This window comes from Sciurus vulgaris (genome assembly GCF_902686455.1).
Source record: "Sciurus vulgaris genome assembly, chromosome: 2".
In the NCBI taxonomy this organism is placed as follows: domain Eukaryota; kingdom Metazoa; phylum Chordata; class Mammalia; order Rodentia; family Sciuridae; genus Sciurus; species Sciurus vulgaris.
This window is the reverse complement of record NC_136462.1, coordinates 199,598,618-199,625,911: the sequence shown is the minus strand read 5'-3', so window position 1 is coordinate 199,625,911 and position 27,294 is coordinate 199,598,618. Positions and strand designations below refer to the sequence as shown.

The 27,294-nt window shown below is 38.7% G+C and overlaps 1 protein-coding gene across 1 annotated transcript in view; it reads right to left on the bottom strand.

Moving 5' to 3' along the window:
* RAB22A (RAB22A, member RAS oncogene family) overlaps positions 1-27,195 on the bottom strand; it is a 62,452-nt gene extending 35,257 nt beyond the window's left edge. The window contains exons 1-2 of the mRNA XM_079128604.1: positions 26,895-27,195; positions 26,002-26,081 (exon numbers count right to left, since the gene is read on the bottom strand). Coding sequence (XP_078984730.1) covers positions 26,002-26,081; positions 26,895-26,930 — 116 coding nt within the window. The 5' untranslated portion in view covers positions 26,931-27,195. The remainder of the gene's footprint in view (positions 1-26,001; positions 26,082-26,894) is intronic.
* Positions 27,196-27,294: the final 99 nt, after the last annotated feature.

Genomic DNA, 27,294 nt, shown 5'->3' with positions numbered 1-27,294 from the left:
AAAGCAGCAGGTGCAATGGATATTGCCATATATGGTATGAAATCTGAAAGCAGAGAGGGTGCTTACTACTAGTAGTAACAAAAATATTCAGGATTGCTTTGATACTTGTATTTATAATAAAATGTTGGGAAGGGAAGGGTTGATGAATTTCTGTTAAAAGCTGTTTTTGTGCGTTACATGTAACAGATGGTAAATATTTTAGTTTTGTTTACTAAATCATGCATTTAAGTGAAGTCAACAAAAAGGAAATGTATGAATATATGATTTTGAGATTAAAGTCAGTCTTAAAATGTAAGTAAAACATGGAACGTATCCTAGGGGTAGGGGTTGGGAATGCGAGATAGACATTATCAGAATAACATATTCTAAGGAAATCTGCCACCCAGTAGCCCTAAATATATGAAAAGTTATTTCAGCTAAAGGTAAATGACCTTAAATGAAAGGTCAATTTTACAGAAGGAATGAAGAGCAATGGAAATAGTAATAAGTGTGTAAAGTAAAGTTATTTTTATTCCTCTTTCTCTCTTGCTCCGAATAATTTATTCCAAAGTTGCTATTAGGTAGGCTAAGCAGGTAGTTATTCATGGTGGGGGGTAGGCAGTGTCATAGTGGCCCAGGATGGGGTATCAAAGACTGACAAGAGTCAGGAACACAGGCAGAAGGTGTGGGCTGGTAGACTTATTCCCCTGAAGATGGGATCAAGAACACAACAGTACAATTTTTCACAACAAACTAGTTCTTTCAATGACACTGGGATAGGTTAGGAGAGGATACTTTACAATGAAACCACCTACAATTTTTAAAAATCTGAAACAATCTCCAATTTATAGAAGTTACAAAGTACAAATTTAAGTTTGTTTTTCCTCAACTAACTGAGAAAAGTTCCAAGTACAGGATTTACTTATCATGAACCATTTTGATAGCAAACTGCCTTACTACCTCTGAATGTCAGTGAACATTGCCTACATGCAAGATTATTTTCCTATATAGGCAGAATCCAAACCGTGACACTGACGTGGAAATATCTATTCCTCAAAATCCATCTCAGTTTTGCCAAATGTCCCAATAACATTCTTCTAGCAAAACATTCAGTCCAAAGCCATATGTTGCATTTAGGTGTTATGACTCTTCAGTCTCTCCAATCCAGATTAGCTTCTCAGGTTCTCCTTGACTGACTGACTGACAGACTTAAAATATTTATTTATTTTAAGGAGGCCCTGGAAAAGAAGGAAGAGGAAAGGAAAGAAGGCCTCTTCTTGATGTTTTTAGACCTTAAGTCTTTTGAAGATCATGAGTTGTTTTGTCAAAGTTTGTACACTTGTTTGTCTGATGTGTAGGTAATGCTGCAAGAGAATTTAAACTTTAGAAATTCAATTTGTGTTTGTTCTAAATTATGCTCTGTGTATGTATGTGTGTGTGAGGGGGGAGGGTCTTCCCTTCGAGGGTGGAGCTTACTCACTGTCCCAGAGTCTGGCATGGGCTTAGCAACTCCCTCTACCAAAGAAGGGGCACAGCAGGTGACTGGAGAACATAAAGACCCAGCACATCCTCCTTGCTTTTTCTCAGTCACTTGCTCTGGAGAAGTAGTGGTCTATTGTGAGTGCATGTAGGCAGCCTAGGGAAAAGCTCACAAGGCAGAGGACTGAGGAATGAGGAACAAGACCTCCACCAAGCAGACCTGTGAGTCAGCTGATCTGTTAGCTCTAGCCAACCTTTCAAGTAACTGGAGCTCTGGACAACATGTTGATCACAACACCATAATGGACTGAACTAGAATCCGTATCAGCCAGGCCCCTTGAATTCCTGATCCACAGAGAACTTGAGATAACAAATAATTGTTGTTTTAAGCTGCTGAGTATTGGGATAATTTGTTATGTAAGTATACAACAGAGTAATCCACTGCACAAACAGAATAAAGGAGAAAAACATTAGCATCTAAATAGATGCAGTGAAGTATTAAGACAGAGTTTAAGACCCATTCTGTATAAAAACTTCCAATAAACAAGAAACAGAATCTTCCTTACCCTAATAATGGGCAACCTACAGTCAATATCACAGTATATACTACTGAAAATATTCAGTGGTATGATATTGAATATTTTCCCCCTAAGGTTGGAAAAATTCAAGGATTTTCTGACCATTCTTTTTCAATAAGACACTAGAAGTCCTAGTCAGTGCTATAAGACATGGGGGTTGGGGGGAACGGGAAAGAAAAACAAAAAAGGAAAAGGAAACAAACAACCCCTTCCCCCAAATCAAAAAAAAAAAAGACTACAAGGAAATGAAAAAGTTAAACTGTACTTTTAGACAACAAAATTGTGTATGTAAAGAATCCTGAGGAATCTTGTACTAAAAGATGAATTCAACATTATAAAGTATGCCAGGACTATAATGATGACCAAAAAAATGATATTTTACATATAGGTAACAAGCAATTATAAATAACAATGAAAAAATCCATTTACAACAGCTAAAAAAAATTAAATACCTGGGGAAAAATTGAACAAAAATATTTTCATACTTTCACTAAAAACCACAGAACAGTGCAGAGAGAAAGTAAAGAAGACCTAAGTAAATGGAGCATGAGGTATCAGCAAAAGCCTTCACATAATATGACTCAAAAGCTATTCAGTGGGGGAGAGGAAGGTCTTCCAGCAGGTGATGTGGGACAACTGAATGAATGAGCGAATGAGCGCATGGGAAGACAATGGACTTCTCACAATGAAGAAAAATCAATATGAGGCGGATCAAACAACAAAACACAGTTAAAACCAGGAAGACTAGAATAAAAGTATCTTTGAGAACTTAAAGCAGGTAGAGATTATTAAAGGGATTAAAAAAAAAGGTGTGAGTCAAAGACAAAACTGATGACTTGGACTTCATTAACTTTAAAACTACACTTCATTAGAGCTATTATTAAGAAAACGAAAAGGCAAGCTACAGAATGGGAGAAAATATTCACAATAATGTATCTCATGAAGAAGTTATCTGGAACATAAAAAGAATTTCTACAAATTAGTAAGAAATAAGACAAAAATAATTTTTAAAAAAGGCAAAAGACATGAATAGCAACTTCATAAGAATATAAATGACAAATTAGCACATGCAAAGATGCTTAAACATTATTAGTCACTTGGGAAATGCAGATTAAAACCACAATGAGATACCATTCTGTACTCACTAGGAGGACTAAAGTTAAAAAGACAGTATCAAATATTGGTGGGGACTACAGCATACAGAATGCTCTGCATTGCAAGAGGTAGAGTGCTATGTTTAGATATGAGGTGTTCCCCAAAAGCTCATGTGTGAGACAGTGCAAGAAAATTTAGAGGTAAAATGACTTGGTTATGAGAGCCTGAACCCAATCAGTGAATTAATCCATGATGGGATTAACTGAGTGGTAAATGAAGGCAGGCGGAGGAGGTGAGTCTCTGGGGTATGCCTTTGGGGTACGTATTTTGTCTCTGGCTCTCTCTGCTTCCCGGTGCCACATCCTAAACCTCTTTCCTTCACCACACTCTTCCTCCATGATGTTCTGCCTCACCTTGGGCCCAAAGCAGTAGAGTTGACTGTGGACTGAGACCTCTGAAACCATGAGTACCCAAATAAACTTTTCCTCCTATAAATTTATTCTTGTCAGGTCATTTGGTCACAGCAACAAAAAAGCTGACTAAAACATATGGTATAGTGATAAAACCACTTTGGATAACCATTTAGCAACTTCTCAGAAAGTTATCTATGCATCTACTCTAAAAACTAGCAATTCTTCTTCTACTTACCCACCCAAAAGAGTGAGAACCTATGTCTATAAAAAGAATTGTAGAAGAGCTGGGTATAGCACACCTATAGTCCTACAGGTGTGCTTGGGAGGCTGAGTTTGGAGGATCCCAAGTTCAAAGCCAGTCTCAGGCAACTTGGTGAGGCTCTAAGCAACTTAGCAAAATGTTGTTTCAAAAAATAAAAATAAAAAAAGAATAATAATAAAAAGGGTTCAGGATGTGGCAAAGTGCCCCTGGGTTTAATCCCTGGTACAAAAAACCAAAACAAAATAAACCCCATCTGTGAAAGAGTGTTCACATTCGTAACAGTCAAAAACTGGAAATGACCTACATTAGTCCACAACCAAGAAAGGGAAAAGCAAATTATGGTCTATTCATATAAGAGAATATCATTTCCCAATTAAAAAAAAAAGAAAAACAAACCTATGAGGCATTTGTAAAACGATATTTCATGGGGAAGAATCAACCAGACTATGTTCTGCATTATTTTGCTTATGTGAAATTCAACAGGTAAATTAATCATGACTGAAATCACAACAGTGGTTGCTTGTGGAAAATGTGACCCACAGAAGGGGCTTCATGAGGTGACTGGTATTTCTGCATTTTGAGTAGGGTGGAGGTTACATGGACTATACTCTATGAAAGTCAAATCATAAGATGCTTTTACAAGTGTGCCACCTTAATGTAAAGATGCAGAAAGGCTTAACACAAAAGGGTGGGGAAAAGATGCACCATGCAAATACTGACCAACAGAAATAATAATTTAGGTTTCAAAGCAAAATGCTTTCCTGGAGATGAAGAGTACATTTCAAAATTTTACCATGTTTACTTTTATCAGTGAGACATAAAATTCTAAATCTGTAGGTATCTAATGTAGCTGCAAGATAGACAAAACAAAATTGACAGAATAAAGAGGAGAAATTGACAAATTCACAACTGTGGCAGCAGATTGTAACCCATTTCTCTTAGTAACTGACAGAATCAGGTAGGTCAAAAAACCAGCAAGGATAACAGAAAGTAAATCTGATTACTAATCTTTATTTAATTCCACTCAAAGAACAGCACCGTGAGCTGAAGAGGACTTTATCTAATCAAGCAAACAGGGAACACCAACCAAAACTGACCACACTGCATTGTATTTTAAAGGATTTAAATTACACAAAATGCATCCTCTCACCTCAAAACCATGATGCTAGCAATCATTAACAAAAGCTAACTGGAAACTATGCTTATGTGAGCACATAAATGACAATGGGGCAGAGAAGGTAAAACTGGAGAATTATCTGAAGTAATAATGATATGATGATGTGTAAAAACTTGCTGGATCTAGCAGAAGCCATGGTGAACTTTTTAAAATATAAGGAATATAACTGGAAAGAGACTGAAATGGAGTGTTGGCTACCAAGTTCAAGTAGTTAGAAAAAGTAACACACTGAACAGGACAGAGACCATAAAGTTAGCAGCAGAAATTAATGAAATACAGAACACAGAGTATCAGAAATGAACTGGTTATCAATATGCAATCTTAACATCTTTACACTGATAAACAGGAAACAGTCAAAATTCTTAAACAAATCCCAACCTACAAAATCAATGTAAGCAGAAATAGATGATCTGAGAATGAAAGAAACTGATTAAACTCTATCATATAAAAAGTCCAGATGGCAACACTAATGAATTTCACAATTTATAAAAAGAGCAATTTTACAATCTTCCATATGAGACTTTTTCCCAGTTGTATAAGAAAACCACAATCTTGATACAAACCTAAAATGTGTAATTCTTTCAAAAAAGGGTATTATATGACATTCTCATGTATAAAACACAAAAATCCTAAGACATAATAGTTAACTACAGTCAGTGATGTATAAAAATAATGTCACAACCTAAGTGGGTTTATTCCATGAAAATATGACAACAAAATTAACATTAACTACATAAAAGAGAATATGTAATCAGCACAATACATAATAGAAAAATATTTTGATAAATTCAACACTAAGTTAAAAAAATGAGAAAAAATGAAAATGAGAATGTTTGTATAATACGATATGGGTATGTACAAAAAACCTGTAGCTAATATAGTTAATGGTACCACAGCAAAAGCATCCATCCCACTAAGATTAGAGCAAGATCAGAAGACCCATTACCACCACTTCTCTTCAATGCTGTTTGTGGAGATCCTACAGGATCTAAGTAAATAAGAAATAAAAAGCTGAAGGAATAGAAATAAGCATAAAAACCGTGTAATTTCTGATGATATCAATGTGTGCACCAAACACTAACAAAAGGATATACAAGTATAGGCTCTCTGAATTAACAAGTAAATTTAGGAAGGCTACTCAACGGATTTAAGCTCAATTAAAAATGTAAACTACTTCTATATGTAACTGACAAATGAGAAAAGAAAAATTTCAAAACAAAAATATCAAACTCCTTGGAAGAAAACTAATGAAAGATGTGCAAGTCTAAATGGAGAGAAGTAGAAAAACAGAGAAAATAAAGAATCCCAGTTAATGGAAGGATAGGTCTATGTTCGTATATTTGAAGACTCAACCTTTTTTATAAAGATGTCATTTTCCTTCAAACTGATTTATAAATTCAATGCAAAGCCTATTGAAAACAGTGTAGGTTAGTGTCTTGGTGTGTGTGAAAAGAGACAAGATGATTTTTAATGTTTCTAGGGAAATGTAATGGGCCAAGATCATTCTTCTCTACTTTCAACAAAAAATTTTAATCTTTTTACAACTATACATAGCCAACAATTGATTTTTTTCTCCGTACTTGTATTTGTATAACATTGCTTTCCATATTAGTGCTCAGCCTGTCACAAAAAACAAACAAAAACACCAGAATGGTGGCTTAAACAATAGAAATTTTATTTTCTCACAGATCTGAAGGCTGGAAGTGAAAGATCAAGGAGCTGGCAGTGCTGGATTCTGCTATGGCCTCTCCCCTGGCTGATTAGCAGTCCACCTTCTCTGCTGATCCACTTGGACTTCTATATTTCTTCTCATAAGGGCACAATCCTAGTGGAATAGGGTCACCCTTACAACCTCCTTTAGCCTTAGTGATGATGCCCCAATGCACTCACATCAGGGGTTAGAGACCCATTCAAACAGTCCACAGCAGTCTTTCTCAAATATGTCCATTATCAGCACTTTCAGTGAGGAGATGCCTGTAGGAAATAGCCCTGGTCTTTTTTCACAAGGAATGATATTACACCAAGCAAATTTTTGAAGAATGACACAAGAAGACACATATCACTGGACATTATGACCTATTACAAAGACATAGAAATTAAGATACAGGCACAAGGATAGAGGGGAAATAATAAAGGGTTAGTGGTCTCTTTAAAAAACAACTAAGTGCCTCTCCCCCCACACAAAAAAGGGATATGGTGAATTTTGTACCAAGCAGAAGTGCAATATGACAATAAAAGCACAAAGGACATAAGACAAATGATAGTACATACTCATAAGTTCTTGCATTATATGTAAAAATCACTTATTTGTACATAGAATGTGAATTAAAGAAGCATATTATGAATCCTAGAACAACCACTAAAATAACAAAGATGTAAAACTAACAACACAGTTATAGTAAGTAAAAATGATCTAAGCCACCATTATACAACAACTTTCTGTGGTAAGGACTGAAATGTAGCTTGTATGGCTAAAAATTTAAATTTTTTATTTTAACATATGACTAATAGCAATAGTATCTGATAGCATGGATCTAAATACTCCAATTAAAAGACTGGGAAAATGTCAGATTAGTTAAAAAGAAAAACCCTTTAATTCTGTCTGCAAGAATCCCATTTGAAATATAGGACTATAAATAGGTTAAATGGAAATGGATGGAGGAGGTTAGATAAACAGAGTGATGAATAGCCTAAGTTTGCATCAAAGTAGAATAAAAGGGATTTCTTGATTATACAAGGGTCAAATTATCAAGAAAACATGTTACATGCAGATCCACTCAATAACAAATGAAACATAACAGATAAACTAAAAAGAAAACCAGACCATTCCTCACTTAGGGTTATTTTGTTATTTATTCAGAGAAAAAACTTGGCAAGGATACAGGAGGTATGAACAGCGCTATTGACCATATCTACTTATTTACATTTGCAGAACATTCCATCCAGCAGTAGCAGAACACAGGTTCTTCTCTAGTGTACACAGAACTTCACAATGATAGACCATGTTCTATGCCATAAAGCAAACCTCAAGTCAAAGGTGTCTGATTAACACTCAGCTGGGTTTTCCAACCACAACAGAATGAAGGCAATAATCAATAGTTGAACCTTCTGGAAATCCCCCAAATTGTGGAGATTATAAAACACACATCTAAGCAAGGAATGGTCAAAGAGGTCATGTGGGAAATTATAAATAGAACTAAATGAAAATGAAAGTAGAGCATATCAGAATTTGTGGTTCTAAATATCCATTTAAGAAAAAATGAAGGCCTTAAAAATCAATGGACTAAGTTTCTACCTTAAAAACTAGAAAAAGAGGTGGTTTTCTAAGATGGTGTTATACAGAATGTCGCTTTCCTGGCTGCTCTGTGGCATGAAACCAAGAAAGCAGACAGGGAGTGTCTCAGCAAAAAACAAAAGGTGGGACTTTACTGAGATTTAATACTGGACACTCAAAGTAGATTGGGGACTCAGGAGGTTGGACATAATAAAATAAAAGAAATCCCCAGCACCACTGCCACTGCCACAGCTAGAGGCACCAGTCAGAGAGGCCCCTCCAAAAGCAAAGTGGAAGAATAAGGAAATTAAAGCAACCTGCATTTTTGGGAGGCCTGAGGTATTCTGAGTAGAGAACTGAGAGATGAAAGACACTACCCAACTAAACTGAAAGGCATCCTGCACAATATACTTGTACAGGGAAGAAGCCCCATTTCTCAAGGCTGTGTGCAGAGGACAGAGGAACCATTCTGTGATAGCCTGGGGCTCAGCAACTGGGAGAGAAGATTCCGGGCAAACTGGAATCTAGCCCCAAATACAGGCCTGGCAAACCCCTACTGCACAACACAGAGTGTGTCTAACCACCAGGAGAAAATAAAACGCGGAGAGGTTTACACAGGGGAATACTGGTCATAGAGACCCACCTGACAACCCCCACACCCAGGTTGCTGCTTGCAAGACCAGTGGGGAGAGATGTGCCTGGCTGGGAGTCCAAAAGGGCAGGGATGGGGGAGACTGAGCTTGGAAACTGAACCCCAGAGACCTGAAAATGTGGGGTCCACAGGTGGCAGAAGGCCCTAAGCATGCCTCCTCTGCTGCATGAATGGAACCCAGGGGAGATCCCTGAGGTCCAGTTCCAGTGTGGACCGGCACTTGCTGGGAACTGGAGATGCATGGATTTAAAATCATCAGACCAACAGCCTTTCAAGGAAGAACCTAGAAACTAACTAAACCTAAATTCCGCTCCCAGGAGTTCTGTCTATGGTATTTCCTCTTACACTCCAGCAATCCCACCGTGAGGGTGGAGCAGGTGTACCCCTCCAGACCACGCCACCTAGCACTGTGGAGAAGGGAAGGTGAGAATCTTTGAACTCCAACAGAAATAATTCCTTAACTTTTCATCAAGATCTTTTAAAAACAATTTTAACTTATATTTCATTTTTTCCTTTTTCTTTTCTCTGTTTAATTATGACCTGAATGGCTCACGGACACATACATATTCACAGATGTTTTTTTCTCATTTCTAGCATTTTTAAAGCCAGCTATTTTTAATGGATCAGTATTATGAGGAATATGATTTTTTGACTACTGTATTTTGGTTTTGTTTTTATCTTTTATTTTTATTTTTTAAAATTTATACTTTATATTTTTTCTCTCACTTATCTGTTTCTCTTGATTCTCTTTCCTTTCTTCTACTGTTCTCTTTTCTTTCTACTGTTTTCCTTTCTTTCTACTGTTCTCTCTCTCACTCTTCTTTTAATTTTTTACTATTTTGTCTCCTCCACTCTCATAATCATCACATCCTGTATCACTTCTGTTCTCTTCCAGTTAACCATTCAAAATTGTAAACCCTTTGAAAACTTATTGGTATTACTGTGGGTAATAACCCACATTACTGTGGGCATTTCTGCTTATTGTGACAATTAACATTTTAGATGTCATAACAGGAAGTATTTGGTTTAATGCTGAATACTGTTTGCATTGGTTGTTGTTGTTATTTGTTTTCCCTTAAACTGTGATGTACTGGAAACCTTCAGGGACACTCTGACTACACAGGGTAGAAATGCTAATGCCTCAGACCCACACTGCTAGATAGGTAGACACACAAACAACATGAAAAAGCAAAGGAACAAATCACCTCAAATAAACCATAATACTTCAGTAATAGAACTGACTGATACCACAGTAGAAGAAATGACAAGAGAAGGAGTTTAGAAAGTTCAAAGTTAACTAATCTGTGATGGTAAGGATGACGTAAGGAATGAAAACAGAAAATGCAGGAAATGAAGGATCACGTCAATAAAGGGATAGAGATTATGAGAAGAAATCAAGTACAAATCCTTAAAATGAAGGAAGCAATAAACCTAATTAAAAATTCAATAGAAAGCATCACTAAAAGATTAGACCAGTTAGAAGACAGAACCTCAGGCAAGGAGGACAAAATACATAATCTTGAGAAGAGAGTTGACCACACAGAGGGCATGTTAAAAAAACATGAACAGAAATTCCAAGAATTACAGGATAACATGAAAAGATCAAATTTAAGATTCATCAGGATAGAATGAAGGCTCAGAGATTCAAACCAAAGGAATGCATGACCTTTTCAATGAAATAATATCAGAAAATTTCCCAAACCTAAGGAATGAAATGGAAAATTAAATACAAGAGGTTTACAGGACAACAAGTGTACAAAATGACAACAGACCCTCACCAAGGTACATTATTATGAAAATTCCTAACATACAGAATAAGGCTAGAATTTAAAGGCTGTCAGAGAAAAACGACAGGTTGTATTTAGAGGGAAACCAATCCAGATCTCAGCTGATTTCTCAAAACAGACCCTCAAAAGCTAAAAGGTCTTGGAATAATACATACATACCAAGCTCTGAAAGAAAATGCATGCCAGTCAAGAATGCTGTACCCAACAAAATTAAGCTTCAGAATTGACGATGAAATAAAAACCTTCCGTGCTAAACACGTTAAAAGAATTCACAACTAGAAGGCCTACACTGGGGAACACACTCGATAAAATATTTCATGAGGAAGAAATGAAAAATATAAAACTGAAAACCAGCAAAGGAGGCACTACACTAAAAGAATAGTCAATAAAAGGAGAAAATAATTAAAGTTAAAAAACAGAAATAAATAAAAATGACAGGGAATGAAAAACTCTCTGGATAATAATACTGAATGTATATGGTTTAAACTCATCAATCAAAAGACACAGACTGGCAGACTGGATTAAAAACAAGACTCAACAATAAACTTTCTCCAACAGACTTGCCTCAGAGGCAAAGATATCCACAGACTGAAGGTAAAAGGATGGGAAAAAAACATATCATTCACATGGATCTCAGAAACAAGCAGGGGATTCTATCCTCACATCAGATAAAGTGGACCTAGTCAAAGTTAATCAGAAGGGACCAAGAAGGACAGTTCACACTGCTTAAGGGAATCGTACACCAACAGGACGTAACAATCGTAAATATTTATGCCCCACGTGGAGTGTCTATGTACATCAAACCGACCCTTCTCAATTTCAAGAATCAAATAGACCACAAAACAGTGATTCTGGGTGACTTTAACACACCTCTCTCACCAGTGGATAGATTCTCCAAACAAAAACTATACAAAGAAACCACAGGACTGAATAGTACAATCAAAAATTTAGACTTAGCAGAACTATATAGACTATTTCATCCATCAATGAGTGAATACACTTTCTTTTCAGCAGCACACAGATCCTTCTCTAAAATAGACCATATCTTAGGCCACAAAGCAAGTCTTAGAAAATACAAAAGACAGAGATAATATCTTGCATTCCATCAGATAATAAGGGGTTGAAATTAGAAATCAACGATAAAATAAAAAATAAAAGCTACTCTAACTCCTGCAGACTAAATAACATGCCATCAAATTACCAATGGATAGAATAAGAAATCAGGGATGAAATAAAAAAATACTTAGAGGTAAATGAGACTAGCGAGAAAACATGAAAATCTCTTGGACACTATGAAGGTGTTTCTAAGAGGTAAGTTCATTGCATTGAGCTTATTCATTAAAAGAATTGAAAGTCAACAAATAAATAACATTACATCTCAAAATCCTAGAAAAAGAAAAATAGATCAATAACAAAAGCATTAGAAGACATTTTAATTTGGAAATAATTAAAATCAGAGCTGAAATCAACAAAAATGAAACAACAAAAAATTTAAAAAAAAATCAATCAATGAAACAAAAAGTTGGTTTTTGAAAAAGAATATAAAACTGACAAACCCTTAGCAAAGCTAACAAAGAGAACACAAATTACTAAAATTTAAGATGAAAAAGAATATATCACAACGGACACCACTGAAATAGATGATAATTAGAAACAAGTTTGAAAATTTATACTCCAATAAAATAAAATGTTGAAGACACGGACAAATTTCTAGAGACATATGACATACACAAATTGAATCAGGAGGTCATACACAATTTAAACAGATCTATTTCAAGCAATGAAATTAAACACAATATCAAAAGCCTACCAACCAAGAAAAGCCCAGGACCAGATGGATTCTCAGCCAAGTTCTACCAGACCTTCAAAGATTAATGAACACCAATCAAATTATTCTATGAAATAGAAAAGGAGGGAACCCTTCCAAACTCGTTCTATGAAGCTAGTATCACCCTGATACCCAGACCAGACAAAGGTACATCAAGGAAAGAAAAGTTCAGACCAACTTTCCTGATAAACAAAGATGCAAAAATTCTCAATAAAATACTGGCAAAGCACATACAAAACCATATTAAAAAGATGGTACACCACAATCAAGTGGGATTCATCCCAGGGATGCAAGGTTGGTCCAACATATGGAAATCAATAAATGTAATTCATCACACCAACAGACTTAATGACAAGAATCACACGATTATCTTAATAGATGCATGAAAAGCATTTACAAAATACAGCACCCCTTCATATACAAAACTCTAAAAAACTAGGGATAGTAGGAACACACCTTAACGTTATAAAAGTTATATATGTTAAACCCAAAGCCAGCATCATTCTAAATGGAGAAAAATTGAAAGCATTCCCTCTAAAAACTGGAACAAGAGAGATGCCCTCTTTCACCACTTCTATTCAACATAGTCCTTGAAATTCCAGCCTAATTACACAAAGAAATTAAACGGATACAAATAGAAGAGTTCAAACTATCCCTATTTGCCAATGACCAGAAAATTTCTATAACACATAATAAGTCGACAAAGTACCAGGTTACAAAATTAGTGCCCATAAATCAATTGCTTTACTATACACCAATGATGAATCAACTGAAAGAGAAATTAGGAAAACTATCCCATTCAAAACAGCCTCAAAAAAAACCCCAAAAAAACAAAAAAACCAGGGGCTGGGGTTGTAGCTCAGTGATAGAGTGCTCGCTTGCCTAGTACATAGAGGCACGGGGTTCAATCTTCCGTACCACATAAAAATAAATAAAGGTATACATCTAAAACTAAAAATAAAAAAACAAACTTGAGAATCAATTTAACAAAAAAGGCGAAAGACCACTACAATGAGAACTGCAGAACACTTAAGAAAGAAAGTGAAGACCTGAGAAGATGGAAAGATCTCCCTTGTTCTAGGATAGTCAGAACTGATATTGTCAAAATGGTCATACTACCAAAAGAGCTAAACAGATTTAATGTAATCTCTATTAAGGTTCCGATGATGATCTTAATAGAAATAGAAAAGGCAGTCGTGAAATTCACTTGGAAAAATAAGAAGCCCAGAATAGTCAAAGCAATCCTTAGTGAGAAAAGTGAAGCAGGAGGCATCACAATATCAGACATTAAATTATACTACAAAGACACAGCAACAAAAACAGCATGGGATTGGCACCAAAACAGACATGAAGACCAATGATACAGAAGACACAGAGACAAACCCACATAAATACAGTTACCTCATACTAGACAAAGGCACCATAAACATACATTGGAGAAAAGATAGCCTCTTCAACAAATGGTGCCAGGAAAACTGGAAATCCATATGTAGCAGAATGAAATTGAACCGCTGCACAAAACTCAACTCTAAGTGGATCAAAGACTTAGGCACTAAGAGAACAGAGACCCTGTGCCTACTAGAAGAAAATGTAGGTCCAAATCTCCACCATGTTGGCTTAGGAACTGAATCCTGAAGTGCAAGAAGTAAACAAGACTTAACAAAAGTGCAAGAAGTAAAATGAAGAATCAATAAATGAAATGGAATCAAACTAAAAAGCTTCACAGTGAAGGAAATAATCAAGAACATGATGAGAGATCCTACAAAATGGGAGAAAATCTTTGCCACCTACATCTCAGATACAGCATTAATTTACAGGATATATAAGTAACTCAAAAACTTAATATCTTAAAAAAAAAAAAAAAACCCAAAACCAAAAATGAATAACCCAATCAATAAATGGGCAATGGAACTGAACAGGCCCTTTGCAGAAGAAATACGAATGGTCAACAAACACACAAAAAAATGTTCAACATCTCTAGTAATTACAGAAATGCAAATTAAAACCATGCTGAGATTCTATCTTATTTAGTCAGGATGGTAATTACCAAGAATACAAGTAGCTGTGGCGCACTCCTGTGATCCCAGTGGCTTGGCAGGTTGAGGCAGGAGGATCGAGAGCTCAAAGCCAGCCTCGGCAAAAGGGAGGCACTAAGCAACTCAGTGAGACCCTGTCTCTAAATAAAATACAAAATAGGGCTGGGGGTGTGGCTCAGTGGCTAAGTGACCCTAAGTTCAATCCCCTGTAACCACTGTTGCCTCCACCCTCCTGCCCGCCCCCCTCCCCCCCAAAAATACAAGTGACAATAAATGTTGGCAAGGGTGTGGAGGAAACGGTACACTCATACACTGCTGGTGTTGCTGAAAATTGGTGCAAACCACTCTGGAAAGCAGTATGGAGATTCCTCAGAAAACCTGGAATGGAACCACCATTTGACCCAGCTATTCCATTCCTTGTTTTATACTCAAAAGACTTAAAATCATCATACTACAGAGACACAGCCACATCAATGTTTATAGCAGCTCAATTCACAAGAGATAAACTATGGAACTGACCTAGGTGCTGTTCAACAGATGAATGGATAAAGAAAATGTGGTCAATATACACCATGCAATATTACTCAACCATAAAGAATAAAATTATGGCATTTGCTGGTAAATGGATGGAATTGGCGGCTATCATGCTAAGGGAAATAAGCCAATCTCAAAGAATCAAAGGCCCAATGTTCTCTCTGATATGCAGATGCTAACACATAATAAGGGTGGGGAGGGAAGAATAGATGTTCACTGGCTTAGACAAAGGAGAAGGGAAAGGAAGGGAGGGGGGATGGAAATTGGAAAGACAGTAGAATGATTAGGACATAACTTTACTATTATTACATATGAATACAGGACCAGTGAAATTCCACATCATGTTCAACCACAAGAATGGGATCCTAATTAGAGTTATACTCCATGTATAAGATGTCAAAATATGTTCAACTGTCATGTATATTTAAAAAGAAAAACAACAACAACAAACTAGAAAAAGACCAAATTAAGTCAAAATAAACAAAAGGGGAAAAAAAGAAGGTAAAAGGAAAAAATCAATGAAGTAGAAAAACAGAAATAATAATGTAGCCAAAAACTGGTTCTTTGAGATGACCAATAAAATTAATAAACTTATACTAGACAGATTGGGAAAATGGGAGCAAACTCAAAAAAAAATTTTTTTCCCTTTATTTAATTTATTTATTTTTGTGTGGTGCTGAATATCGATCCCAGTCCTTCACGCGTGCTAAACAAGTGCTTTTACCCCTGAACTACAAATTTTTAACATAAAGAACAGAAGAAGAGCAGTGCACACACCTGGAATCCCAGGCTCAGGCAGGAGAATGCTGGATGGAGGCCAGTCTGGGCAACTCAGCAATGCCCTGTGTCCGGACGGAAAACAAGAAAGGCTGGGGTAAATTGCCCCACAGGGAAAGGATGGAAGGGGGCTATTGCTATAGACCTTAAAAGACATCAGAAGGACATCAGGGGGATGTGAGGAAGAGTTTTAATGCCAACTAATTAATTCTTTGACAGACAAACTAGCCAAGCTTACTGAAGAGGAAACTGACGCCAGAACAGGTCTATGTTTCATAACAGAACTGAATCCCATAGTTAAAGACTTTCTGCTCAGATGGCGTTTTGAATTCTATCACGTTTTCCAGGAAGAAATAACACCAATTCTACACAAAAAAGCAGAAGAGCAGAAAACACTTCCCAACTCATTTTATGAGACCTTTGTACCAAAATTAGAGAAAGACGTCAGAGGAAATTAGAGACTAATATTCCTCATAAACATGGAAGCAAAAATCCTTAACAAAATTTTAGTAAATTAAATCCAACAATGTATGAAGAGGATAATGCATAATGACCGAGAGAAATTTTATCCTAGGAATGCAATATTGATTTATGATTTTAGTATCAATTTTTGTAAAGTCACTATATTAACAGCTTAAAAAACAAGCTCAAAAATATATTTAAAAAACTACCCAATAAAGTTTAAAACAAATTTTTTTTTTTTTTTTTGGTGCCAGGGATTGAACTCAGGGGCACTTGACCACTGAGCCACACCCCCACCCTATTCTGTAATTTTTTTTTTTTTTTTAAGAGACAGGGTGTCATTGAGTTGCTTGGTGCCTTGCTGTTGCTGAGGCTGCCTTTGAATCTGTGATCTTTCTGTGTCCGTCTCCTGAGTTGCTTGGATTACAGGCATGTGCCACCGCACACAGCCCAGCCCTTTATTGTATTTTATTTAGAGAGGACCTCTTCAAGTTGCTTAAAGCCTCACTAATTTGCTGAGGGGGGTTTTGAACTCTCAATCCTCCTACCTCAGTATCCTGAACTGATAGGATTACTGGTATGTGCTACTGTACCCAGCTAAATATAATTTTTGATTAAGAAAAAAATCAAGGGGCTGGGGTTGTGGCTCAGTGGTAGTGCTTGCCTAGTATGTGTGAGGCACTGGGTTCGATTCTCAGCACTATATATAAATAAATGAATGAAATAAAGGTCTATTGACATCTAAAAATTTTTTTTTTTAAATCCCATTAATTCAGGGATGGAAAGGAACCTGATAGTGGGCATCTATAAAACACCTAGAACCAGTCATCAATTTTAATGGTAAAAGATGGAATAATTTTCTCTTAAAATTAGAACTAAGAAGAATGTGGGCTCACGCTACTTCTCAACACAGTATTGGAGGTCTACTTGTTAATGAGGCAGTAGAAGAAATAAAAGGCATACAAAAGAAGTAAAAAATGCCTTATTATAGGTGACAGGATTGTGCGCATGAGAAAATCCTAAAGAATCTACAAAAAAAAAAGCTGTCCGAGTTAACTGAATTTAACAGTTATAGGATACAAGGTTGTTATGTGAAAACCAATTTTATGTCTATGTATTATGAGCAAACAAAAATTGAAACAAAAAAATCCCCATTTGTGGTAACATCAAAAGCTCTGAAACGCTTTAGGGTAAATTTAACAATATATACACAAGACCTGTTTAGTGACAACTAAAAAACTTTGATAAAAAGCAAAGACCTAAAAGAACAGAGAAATATATCATATATCATGTTCATGGATCAAAAAATGCAATACTGTTAACATGTCAATTCTCCCCAAATGAGTCAAGAGTCATTGTGTTTCCAATCAAAAGCAGGAGGCTCTCTTGAGGAAGTAGTAATCATGAGTCTAAAATTTATACAAAAATGCAAGGGACCTACAGGAACCAAACAAATTTGAAAAATAAGAATATAATTTCAATAACTACCCCCTATGTTTAAAAAAAAAAAAAACACCACAGCAATGAACACAGCATTGTACTGGCATATACTAGACAAATGGAATGAAACTGAAAATCCAGATATAAGCCCACACATATGTATCAATTTATTTTTGAGAAAGGTGTATCATGGTAATTGAATTCAATAAATGCAGAATTCAAAATTAACAAATGTTGCTAGAATTAAGTAGACTGACATATGGGAAATAATAAAAAGGAACCTTGGCAATTATCTCACTTAGTGAACAAAAACTAGTAGAAATAGATCACTGACCAAATTTAAAAAGCACAAAGATATAGAACACTGGAGAAAATCTTTGTGATCTTGGATGTATATGACATATAGTACATGAGGCACAAAAAGAACTGATAAACTGATCAAAATCAAAACACTGGGGTTGGGGTTATAGCTCAGTGGTAGAGAGCCTGCCTAGCATGCGTGAGACATTAGGTTTGATCCTCAGCAGCACAAGAAAATAAATAAGTTAATTAAATAAAGGTACTGTGTCCATCTACAACTAAAAAATTTTTTTAAAAAATTGAAACACCTGTATTCTTCAAAAGATATTGTTAAGAAAAGGAAAAGCTATAGATTGGGAGGAATAAAACAAACAAATCTGATTAGAACGAGACAAAGGTTTGAACAGATATAAGCAGATGAAAGATATAAGCAGATGCAATATCATCTGCCATGGAAAATACAAATTAAAGCTAGTGAGATATCAGTATACGCCCAACAGAATCATTAAAATTAAAAAGACTGACAATAAAGAGTTGGAAAGAATAGGGAACAACTACTTTCACATATTTTTCAACAGAACATAAAATCGTACAATTAATTCTGGAAAATAGCTTGACAGTTTCTTAGAAAACGAAAACATATTTAGCATATGAACCAGAAATTGCATTCCTAGATATATAAACAAAAATATATGTCCGTACAAAGACATGCTCATAAATATTCAGAGCAGCTTTATTTGTAATAGCAAACAATGGAATATCATTCAGTAATAAAAAGGAATGAACCACTGATACACGCAATAATACAGGTAAATCATACATCATCCAAAGAACAACAATGGTAGCTCCATTAATATAAAAATCTAGAACAAATACAACCTCAAGCAACAAAGCTTCTCAGTGGTTGCCTGGAGTTGGGTGGGGGGTAGGGGGTGGAACTGAATAGGAGGAAGCAAGAAGGAATCTACTGGAATTAAATGTTCTAGATCCCGACTGTGGTGGTCCTCTCATACACGTAAGAACATATAAAAATTCAGTGTTCACTTAAAATGGGTTCATTTTTTAATGCATGTAAACTATACTTCAGCAAAGTCAATTAAAAACATAGGCCAAAGGAATATAATAAAAGATCCATAAACAGAGACTTACAAATATGTATACTCAACTCAGGACAATAGTGGTTCAGTAAACAGCAGCAGGTTATGCGGCATGATGTTAAAAAAAGAAAAGAAAAGGGAGTAGGACTGCTAGATCTACATCTTAAAGGTGAAGCCAAGTCCCTACAATAGGAGACGTCTTCATCATCTCCATAAAACAGTTTCTTAAACACAACCTAAAAAGCACTGATCAAAAACACAAAGACTGATTAAATGGGCTTTAAAAATAAGAACATCTGTTTATACAAAGACCCTTTCAAAGAGTGAAATGTCAGAAACACGGCACACAGAACTAATGAATGACTAGTATACAGAAGACATACATCATGACTGCAAACCACTGAGAAAGCAACTGACAACCCAAGAGAAAAATGGACACGATTTGTGAATGAGCACTTCAAAAAGGTTAATATCCAAATGTCTGATAAACACTAAGAAGTATTCAAGAGCCTTAGTCATTAGAGAAACAGAAACTAAACCCAAAATGAGATACTATCACACACCTCCAAAAGAGCTAAAAGGAAAGACAGCAAATGCTGCAGAGGGTACGAAGCACCGGGAACTCCTGCTCACTGCTGGTGAGAAGTATAAACTGGTTAATCCTTTGAAGACAGATTTTCCCTGTGATTCAACAATTTTCACAATTTTCAGATGTATACATGTCCCCCAATGAAATTCATAAATACAGGCACAAAAAAATGTACCAAACTCCATACATATGAGGATATGTGTACATATAAGCACAATTATATGTAATAATCCCAAATGAGATACAAACGTCAAAATGAGGAACAAAATGTATAAGAATAGAATCAATAACAGTGGGATATTCATCCTTGGGATATTACAATATGGTGCTAAAAATGAATGAACTATTAGCACATGAAATAATGAATGAATCTCACAATGTTTCAAAGAACATATACTGTCTAATTCCATTTATACAATTCAAAATAATAGTTTTAGCAATCCTTAGCAACAAAAATGAAACAGGAGGCATCACAATACCACATCTTAAATTATACTACAGAGCTATAGTAACAAAAATGGCATGGTATCGGCACCAAAACAGATATGCAGACCAATGGTACAGAACAGAAGACATAGAGAATATGGTTACCTTATACTGGACAAAGGTGCCAAAAATATACATTATAGAAAAGACAGCCTCTTCAACAAATGGTGCTGGGAAAATTGGAAATTCATATATAGCACAATGAAATGAAACCCCTCTCCCTCACCCTGCATCAACTCAAAGTGAATTAAAGACTTAGGCACTAGAACAGAGACCCTACACCTAGAAGAAGAAAAATGTAGGTCCAAATCTCCACCATGTTGACTTAGGAACGACTTCCTTAACAAGACTCCTCAAGTGCAAGAAGTAAAATCAAGAATGAATAAATGGGGACTGGGGTTGTAGCTCAGTGGTAGAGCACTTGCCTAGCATGTGTGAGGTACTAAGTTAGATTCTCAGCAACGCATTTAAATAAATAAATAAAAATAAAGATCCATAGACAAGTAAAAAATATTTAAAAAAAGAATCAATAAATGGAATGGAATCAAACTAAAAGGCTTCTTCACAGCAAAGGAAATAATAATGTGAAGAGAGAGCCTACAGAATGGGAAAAAATGTTTACCTCAGACAGAGCATTAATCTCCAGGGTATACAAATAACTCCAAAAACTTAACACTAAAAAAAAAACCAAATAATCCAATCAGTAAATGGGCTAAGGAACTGAACAGACACTTCACAAAGAAATATATCCAATCAACAAATATCTGAAAAAATGTTCAACATCTCTAGCAATTAGAGAAATGCAAATCAAAACTATACTAAGATTTCATCTCACTTTAATCGGAATGGCATTTATCAAGAATATAGTATGTGGGGAAAAAGGTACACTCATACTCTGATGGTGGGACTGACTGCAAATTGGTGCAGCAATTCTGGAAAACAGTATAGATATTCCTCAGAAAACTTGGAATGGAACCATCATTTGATCCAGTTATCCTACTCTTCAGTTTATACCCAAAGGACTTAAATAAGCATAGTATAGTGACACAACCACATCAATGTTTATAGCAGCTCAATTCACAAGAGACAGACTATGGTACCAACCTAGGTGACCTTCAACAGATGAATGGATAAAGAAACTGTGGTATATATACACAATGGAATATTACTCAGTCTTAATGAAATTATGGCATTTGTGGGTAAATGGATGGAGCTGGAGAATATTATGCTAAGAGAAAAAAGTCAAACCCACAGAACCAAAGGCTGAATGTTTTCTCTGATATGCAGACACTAATTCATAATAGGGGAAGGGGAAGGGGAAGGGGAAGAATAGAGGTACTGTGGACTAGACAGGGGGAGAGGAGGGGGCATGAGGGTAGGAAGGATAGAATGAATTGGACATTCTTACCCTATGTGCATATATATGATTACAAGACCTGTGTGACTCTACATGTACAACCAGACAAATGAGAAGTTATACTCCATTAAAAAAAAAAAGAAAAAGAAAAATGATAAAACTTATAACTTTAGAAATGTATTTAAAAATATCAATCACTAGCCAGGCACAGTGGCATATGCCTATAATCCCAGCTATTCCAGAGGCTGAGGCAGAAAAATGGCAAGTTCAAGACTAGCCTCAACAACTTAAAGAGAATGGTTCAAAAATAACAAAGTAGGGCTGGGGTTGTGGCTCAGTGGTGGAATGCTTGCCTAGCATGTGTGAGGCACTGAGTTCAATCCTCAGCACCACATATAAATAAATAAAGGTCCATTGACAACTAAAAAAAAAAAAAAAAAATTAAAAATAAAAAAATAACAAAGAAAAAGAAAAGGACTAGGGCTGTAGCTTGGTTGTAGAGTGCTCCTGGGTTCAATTTTCAGTCCTGCAAAAACAAAAAACTGCTAAGAAGTAATGAATATTTACCACATGCCACGTATCATTCTAAGAACTTTTTTGTTTTAACTCAATTTTCACCGAAACTTTTAAAGTAAGACATCACAGAGTATTCCTAAATGAGCAAATTTAGTCACAAAGAGGTTAAATAACTTGTTGAAGTCCAGGGAGCAACCCAGTGCTGAAGCTGGGAGCTGAAGGCAGGCTGGCCTGAGGGCCTTGCTCTAACACTAACCCACGGTATCCTAATAACACGACTTCAATGTGGAGATGGAGGCAGGGCAAATGCTCAGGTGGTGGGAAGAGGAGAAAGGCCAAATTCCCACAGTAGAAAGAAAAGAATTAGTAGGTAATGCCTAAAATTGGTGGGGGGAGGGAGGAGGAGAGAAAGGATCAAGAACTACCAGTACGCATGATACAAAAAAAAAAAGTGGAGGAAACACCAGAAAAAATAACTAGTTTTCATGGCAAAAGTGGCTGTCTCTAAGAAATGGGTCGGAATGGAATGGGGACTGTCATATGCACCTGAAAAGTCCTGTAACACCATTTCATGTTTTAAAAAACACATACACATTGCTTTGACAAAAATAATATAAAAAGACTTAAATATTAAAACAAAACAAACCACTTATTGCACTCCAATGTTGCTGGCACTTTGTGGGCACTTTCAGTGCCCTCTCTCAGGGTATCTCCTAACAATACTGGGGTCCTAGCATTTCCCTTCTTCTGTTGATTAGGAGTCAACTATGCAGGGCTCACTGGCTAGCGAGTGGCAGGGCTACAGTCAGCAAAATGACAAGTGTGAGTCCCACATGATGAAAGATGAAGGTCTTTAATAATTAGGATATTTAGGGTGTGGCCTGGACAGGAGCTAGTGACAGTGAGTTAGGAGGGGACATTGAGGACGTCCAGGTTGCTGGCTTGCGTAACCGAGGACACACCTGTTCTCTTCCCTCCAAGGGTCTATGGAAAGAAAAGCAGACACCCAAGTTTCTCATGGGTCATTCACAAGCTCAGTCACAAACATGAAGAGTCCCTGGGAATCTGCCGGTCACCTGTGGCACAGGCCCTATGAATAATCTATAGGCTGAACCTTAGAAAAGAATTTGGTGGTATTGGTAAGAGACTCATCCACATGCATAGCAGTGACTGTAGTCATTCGTCTAGCTCACTTGGGGAACACATCAATGAGCTCTGCTCTGCTGACCACAGCTCATGATAGCGATGACTTTAATGGGGGCCTCATCTTCCTCCATGTACGTGTGAACTGAGAGGGACAAAATGGGCAGAGTCCCAGCATCAACCATCACTGACATTTACTGCACACTTCCTGTGCAAGGGTACTGAACTCTCCAACCGCCCCATTGTGTAAGCAGGACTAAGACCTCCCTAACCCCAACAAGTGAAGGCTCTCATTCAAGTTGAGCACAGCACAGTTCTTTTGGGCCCAGACTCTTCCTACTATATGGAACACCTGATGGGACAGATACTGAGTTTTGCATGGAACTAGGTCCAGATCATGGGTTGGATATATGGGCCAAGGAAAAGATCAGCATAACTGACATTTGGGTCATATGATGAGCTGGGTAAAGATGAGCTGTGGGAGGGAGCCAGGACACAGCTCCTCATCAGCAGGAGAGGCCAGGAGACAACAGTGAGAAGCATGTCCAATGGGCAGAAGGAGGGAACTAGGGAAGACAGAGGAGGATCACCCCAAGAAATTGGGGATGTGTCTGCCATGTTGGATCTGCCCCATCTTGGAGCCTGGAGGATCCCTAGAGGACTAGTCCTTGCTCTTACCAGCATCTCTGGCCACCTTTCCAGTTTTTGCTTTGTCCTGTCATTCTAGCCTTCCGACCCTTACCCTCAACCTGCTGAGCCCTTCCACTGTGTGGCTCCTCTGTTCCCTAGGCCTGTTTCAGCTCTCTTCTACTTACTGTCCCTCCCCACCAAATGGTACACTTTTTTTCTTCAAATACTTGATTAAAAAAAAAAAAAAATTATTGGGGGTGAGGTAGGGAAAACCCCCACTGGTTTGGTAATTGATGGTGACCCGGTACCCAGCAGAGATTGTTTCAGTGGCATGGTGGGTTAGAAATGAATAAAAGTGGGGTCTGGAGAGAACAGCAGCTGAGGAGGAGTTCTAAGTAACTTCTCTTCTTGGGGTTACATGCTTTGAGCAGCAGGGCTGGGGAACTGTGTCCTTGTAGTGGACTGGGGTGGATGGGGAGCTTGTTTGCAGGCCAAGACAAGAAGGTAGGGCAGAGGAAGAAAGTGATGAAGAGGTGGGCTACAGAGCTCAGCGTATTTGTGGGGTTGATCATGAGGGAAGAAACTGTCTTTTGAGGCTGAGAAAAAAGAAACAAGGAAAGGCAGCAGGAAGGAAATGTGAATTTCCTGTGAAATGTGAATCAAGACATCGTCGTAGAGATGGGCTGGCTCAGGACCACAAGTATGTGGCATACAAGGAGCCACTGGCAAGAGGGGGGTGAGGGAAAGCCAGCACTGGCCACAGTGAGGCCCATGAAGCTGCACCTTCATTTCCTCTCTTCTCATTCAAGACTAACCAAGATGGTGTCTGAGTATTTTGTGGGTTCTGGGTTTTCAGCTCTGACTCAGTGTGAAGTGTGTCACTCTCTGAATCACCAGCACTAGTTGCTGTCACTTCCTATGGCTTCACTTTCCCATGCAGGTAGCGACAGGCAGGCCCTGAGGAGGGTGAGGTCATGCTTTAAACATGCGCACATACCCAGTTCTTGCTTGAAGGATACCCAAAGGCATTTTAACTGCAGTGGTGCATTTCATCCCCATGACCTCAAACGTTTAATGAAGTTTAACAAAGCAGACAAAAACATGGAGCACAAGAACTGACAACGGGGGCTTATAGTTTTTCAGGGGACAATCTTATGGCAGTTTCCCTCATGGGCAGGTAACATTTTTCTTTGAGGTAGAAAATCGTGTATAGAGCACAAAACCGTATTTTATCTTAATGATGAGCACCACAGAACTTTTCTTTAAATGGAGGAAACCATTTGATTGGTGGGCGTTTGACAATAAAAATAGAGCATAGCAGCTGTTTAGTTTTACAAGCCTAACATAGTATTAAACCTATAAAACAGCCAGTCCCAGTGGCACATGCCTGTAACCCCAGTTATCAGGAAAGCTGAAGCAGGAGGATGGCAGGTTCGATGCCAGTTGGGGCAATTTAGTAAGACCCTATCTCAAAATAAAAAGTAAAAAGGACTGGGGGGTGCAGTCCAGTGGTAGAGCACCCCTGGGTTGAAGCCCTAGTAACAAAAAGACAAAAACAAAACCACTATAAAACACTTCTCACATTAAGTATTAGTACTGTGACACTTACACACTCTGAAAATTTTCTAATAGAGTAGAACACCTATAGTCAACTCCTATATCCAGAGCATCAGAGACCTCACATCTCAACATTAATTTATTAATTCATCATTAGTTCCAGCACAGGAATACATGAGAAGGGTTTGGACCCCATCCTACTGCTGTTCAAGGACTAAACCATCTGAGTTGACAGGACTAATTATGGTACCAGAACCTGTTTTCACTTGCCTTCCTTCAGGATGCAATTCTTGGTATTCGTAGACTAAAGCTTCTATGTTCATTCTAATAAGTAAGATTCAAACCCCTATTTTTTTATTTTGAAGTTTTCACTCCCAAGTCTGAAGACCATCTTCCTAAAATACACCAAATCTCACTGAAGATGCTGAGAACCGGCAACTAACAATTCCCTGAATGTGAGGCAGCAGCAGCAGCTACACCTGTAGCACACTATTTGTTTGAAAGCAATTTCTAAGTGCCTTTAAATGTTTATTAATTAAGCTTAATCTCTTACCCTATTGTTGGGTTGATGTTCGGGTCAAAACTGTCTTCCACAAACCGCCACACGATACTCGATTTGCCTACACCTGTGTCCTGAAAGAGAATGAGACGCGCAACTGAGAAAAAGCGAACCAGGTTGCAGACCCAAAAATCGACTTTGTGGCCTAAGTTCGGGATTTTACAAAATTCATCCAATATATGTGTATCAAATCTTGTAAGTTGAGGGGCACAAAGGAGGTTTTCATAAAAAATCAGGCGAGTTCAAATGCATCACGGGGGAAGAGTTTGCAGTTTTGAAGGGACACGCGGAACTTTGAACCACTTGAAGTTCTGCTGCGGGCGAAAAGTGACACACTTGCTTTTTCAACGTACACTCGTGAACTCGGAGCGCCTAGTGACCTCTGATGGACCCTGTCCCCACCCTGTCTGGGGGGCAAGACAGCCTACTTAAGGGAGTCCTTTTCCATCTTTAAAGCAGGAACTCCGGGAGGAGAGCAGCGGCCTCGGGCCGGGCGGGCCGAGCCGCGGGCCGCGCAGGAAGCCGCCGCTCGCGCGGCCTCGGGGGCCTCGTGCTGCCCACAGCCCCGCTCCGCGGGAGTCGCTCCGCCAACTAACTCCGCGCGAAGTGCCGGGGCGCCCGCAAGTTCCACGCGCCCAGGGGAGGCCGCGGGCGGGCGAAGCCTCAGGACCCGCGGGCGTCCCCAGGGCGCCGGGCGCCCGCTCCCCGCACCGCCGCCCGGCGGGCTGCCTGAGCCCCCGAGGGGTCCCCGCGGGTCCCCGCGCCCGGGCCTCGGGAGGGCGCGGCCAGGTGGCGAGTGACCCGGGGCGGGGCGGAGGGGCCGCGGGCGTCAGGGACCCGCCCGCCCGGCCTCCCGCGGCCTCCCGGCCGGGCCCGCCGCCACTCACCCCCAGGAGGCACACTTTGAGCTCCCTCAGCGCCATGGCCCGGGAGCCGGGGGCGCGGGCCCGCCGCCGCCCTAAGTTGAGGAGGGAGAGGCCCGGCCCAGCACGAGCATCCCCCAGCGCCGCCGCCGCACGGCCCGGCCCCGGCCGCGGGGCACGCAGAGGCGGCGGCCGCCCGTCCGCCGGCCCTCGGCCCGGCGCGCCCGCCGCCAGCCGCGCGGAGCCGCCTCAGCAGCCGGGACGCCGCCGCGGCCTCCGGGACGCCGCCGCCGCCGCCATCTTGGGACGCCGGCCGGGTCACCTGACCTCCCCGCCCACCTCGGCAGCCACCTTCGCCGCGAGGGCGGGGCGGCCGGGGCGGGGCCTGGGCCGTGGCCCCGCCCCGCCCCCGCCCCAGGCCCCG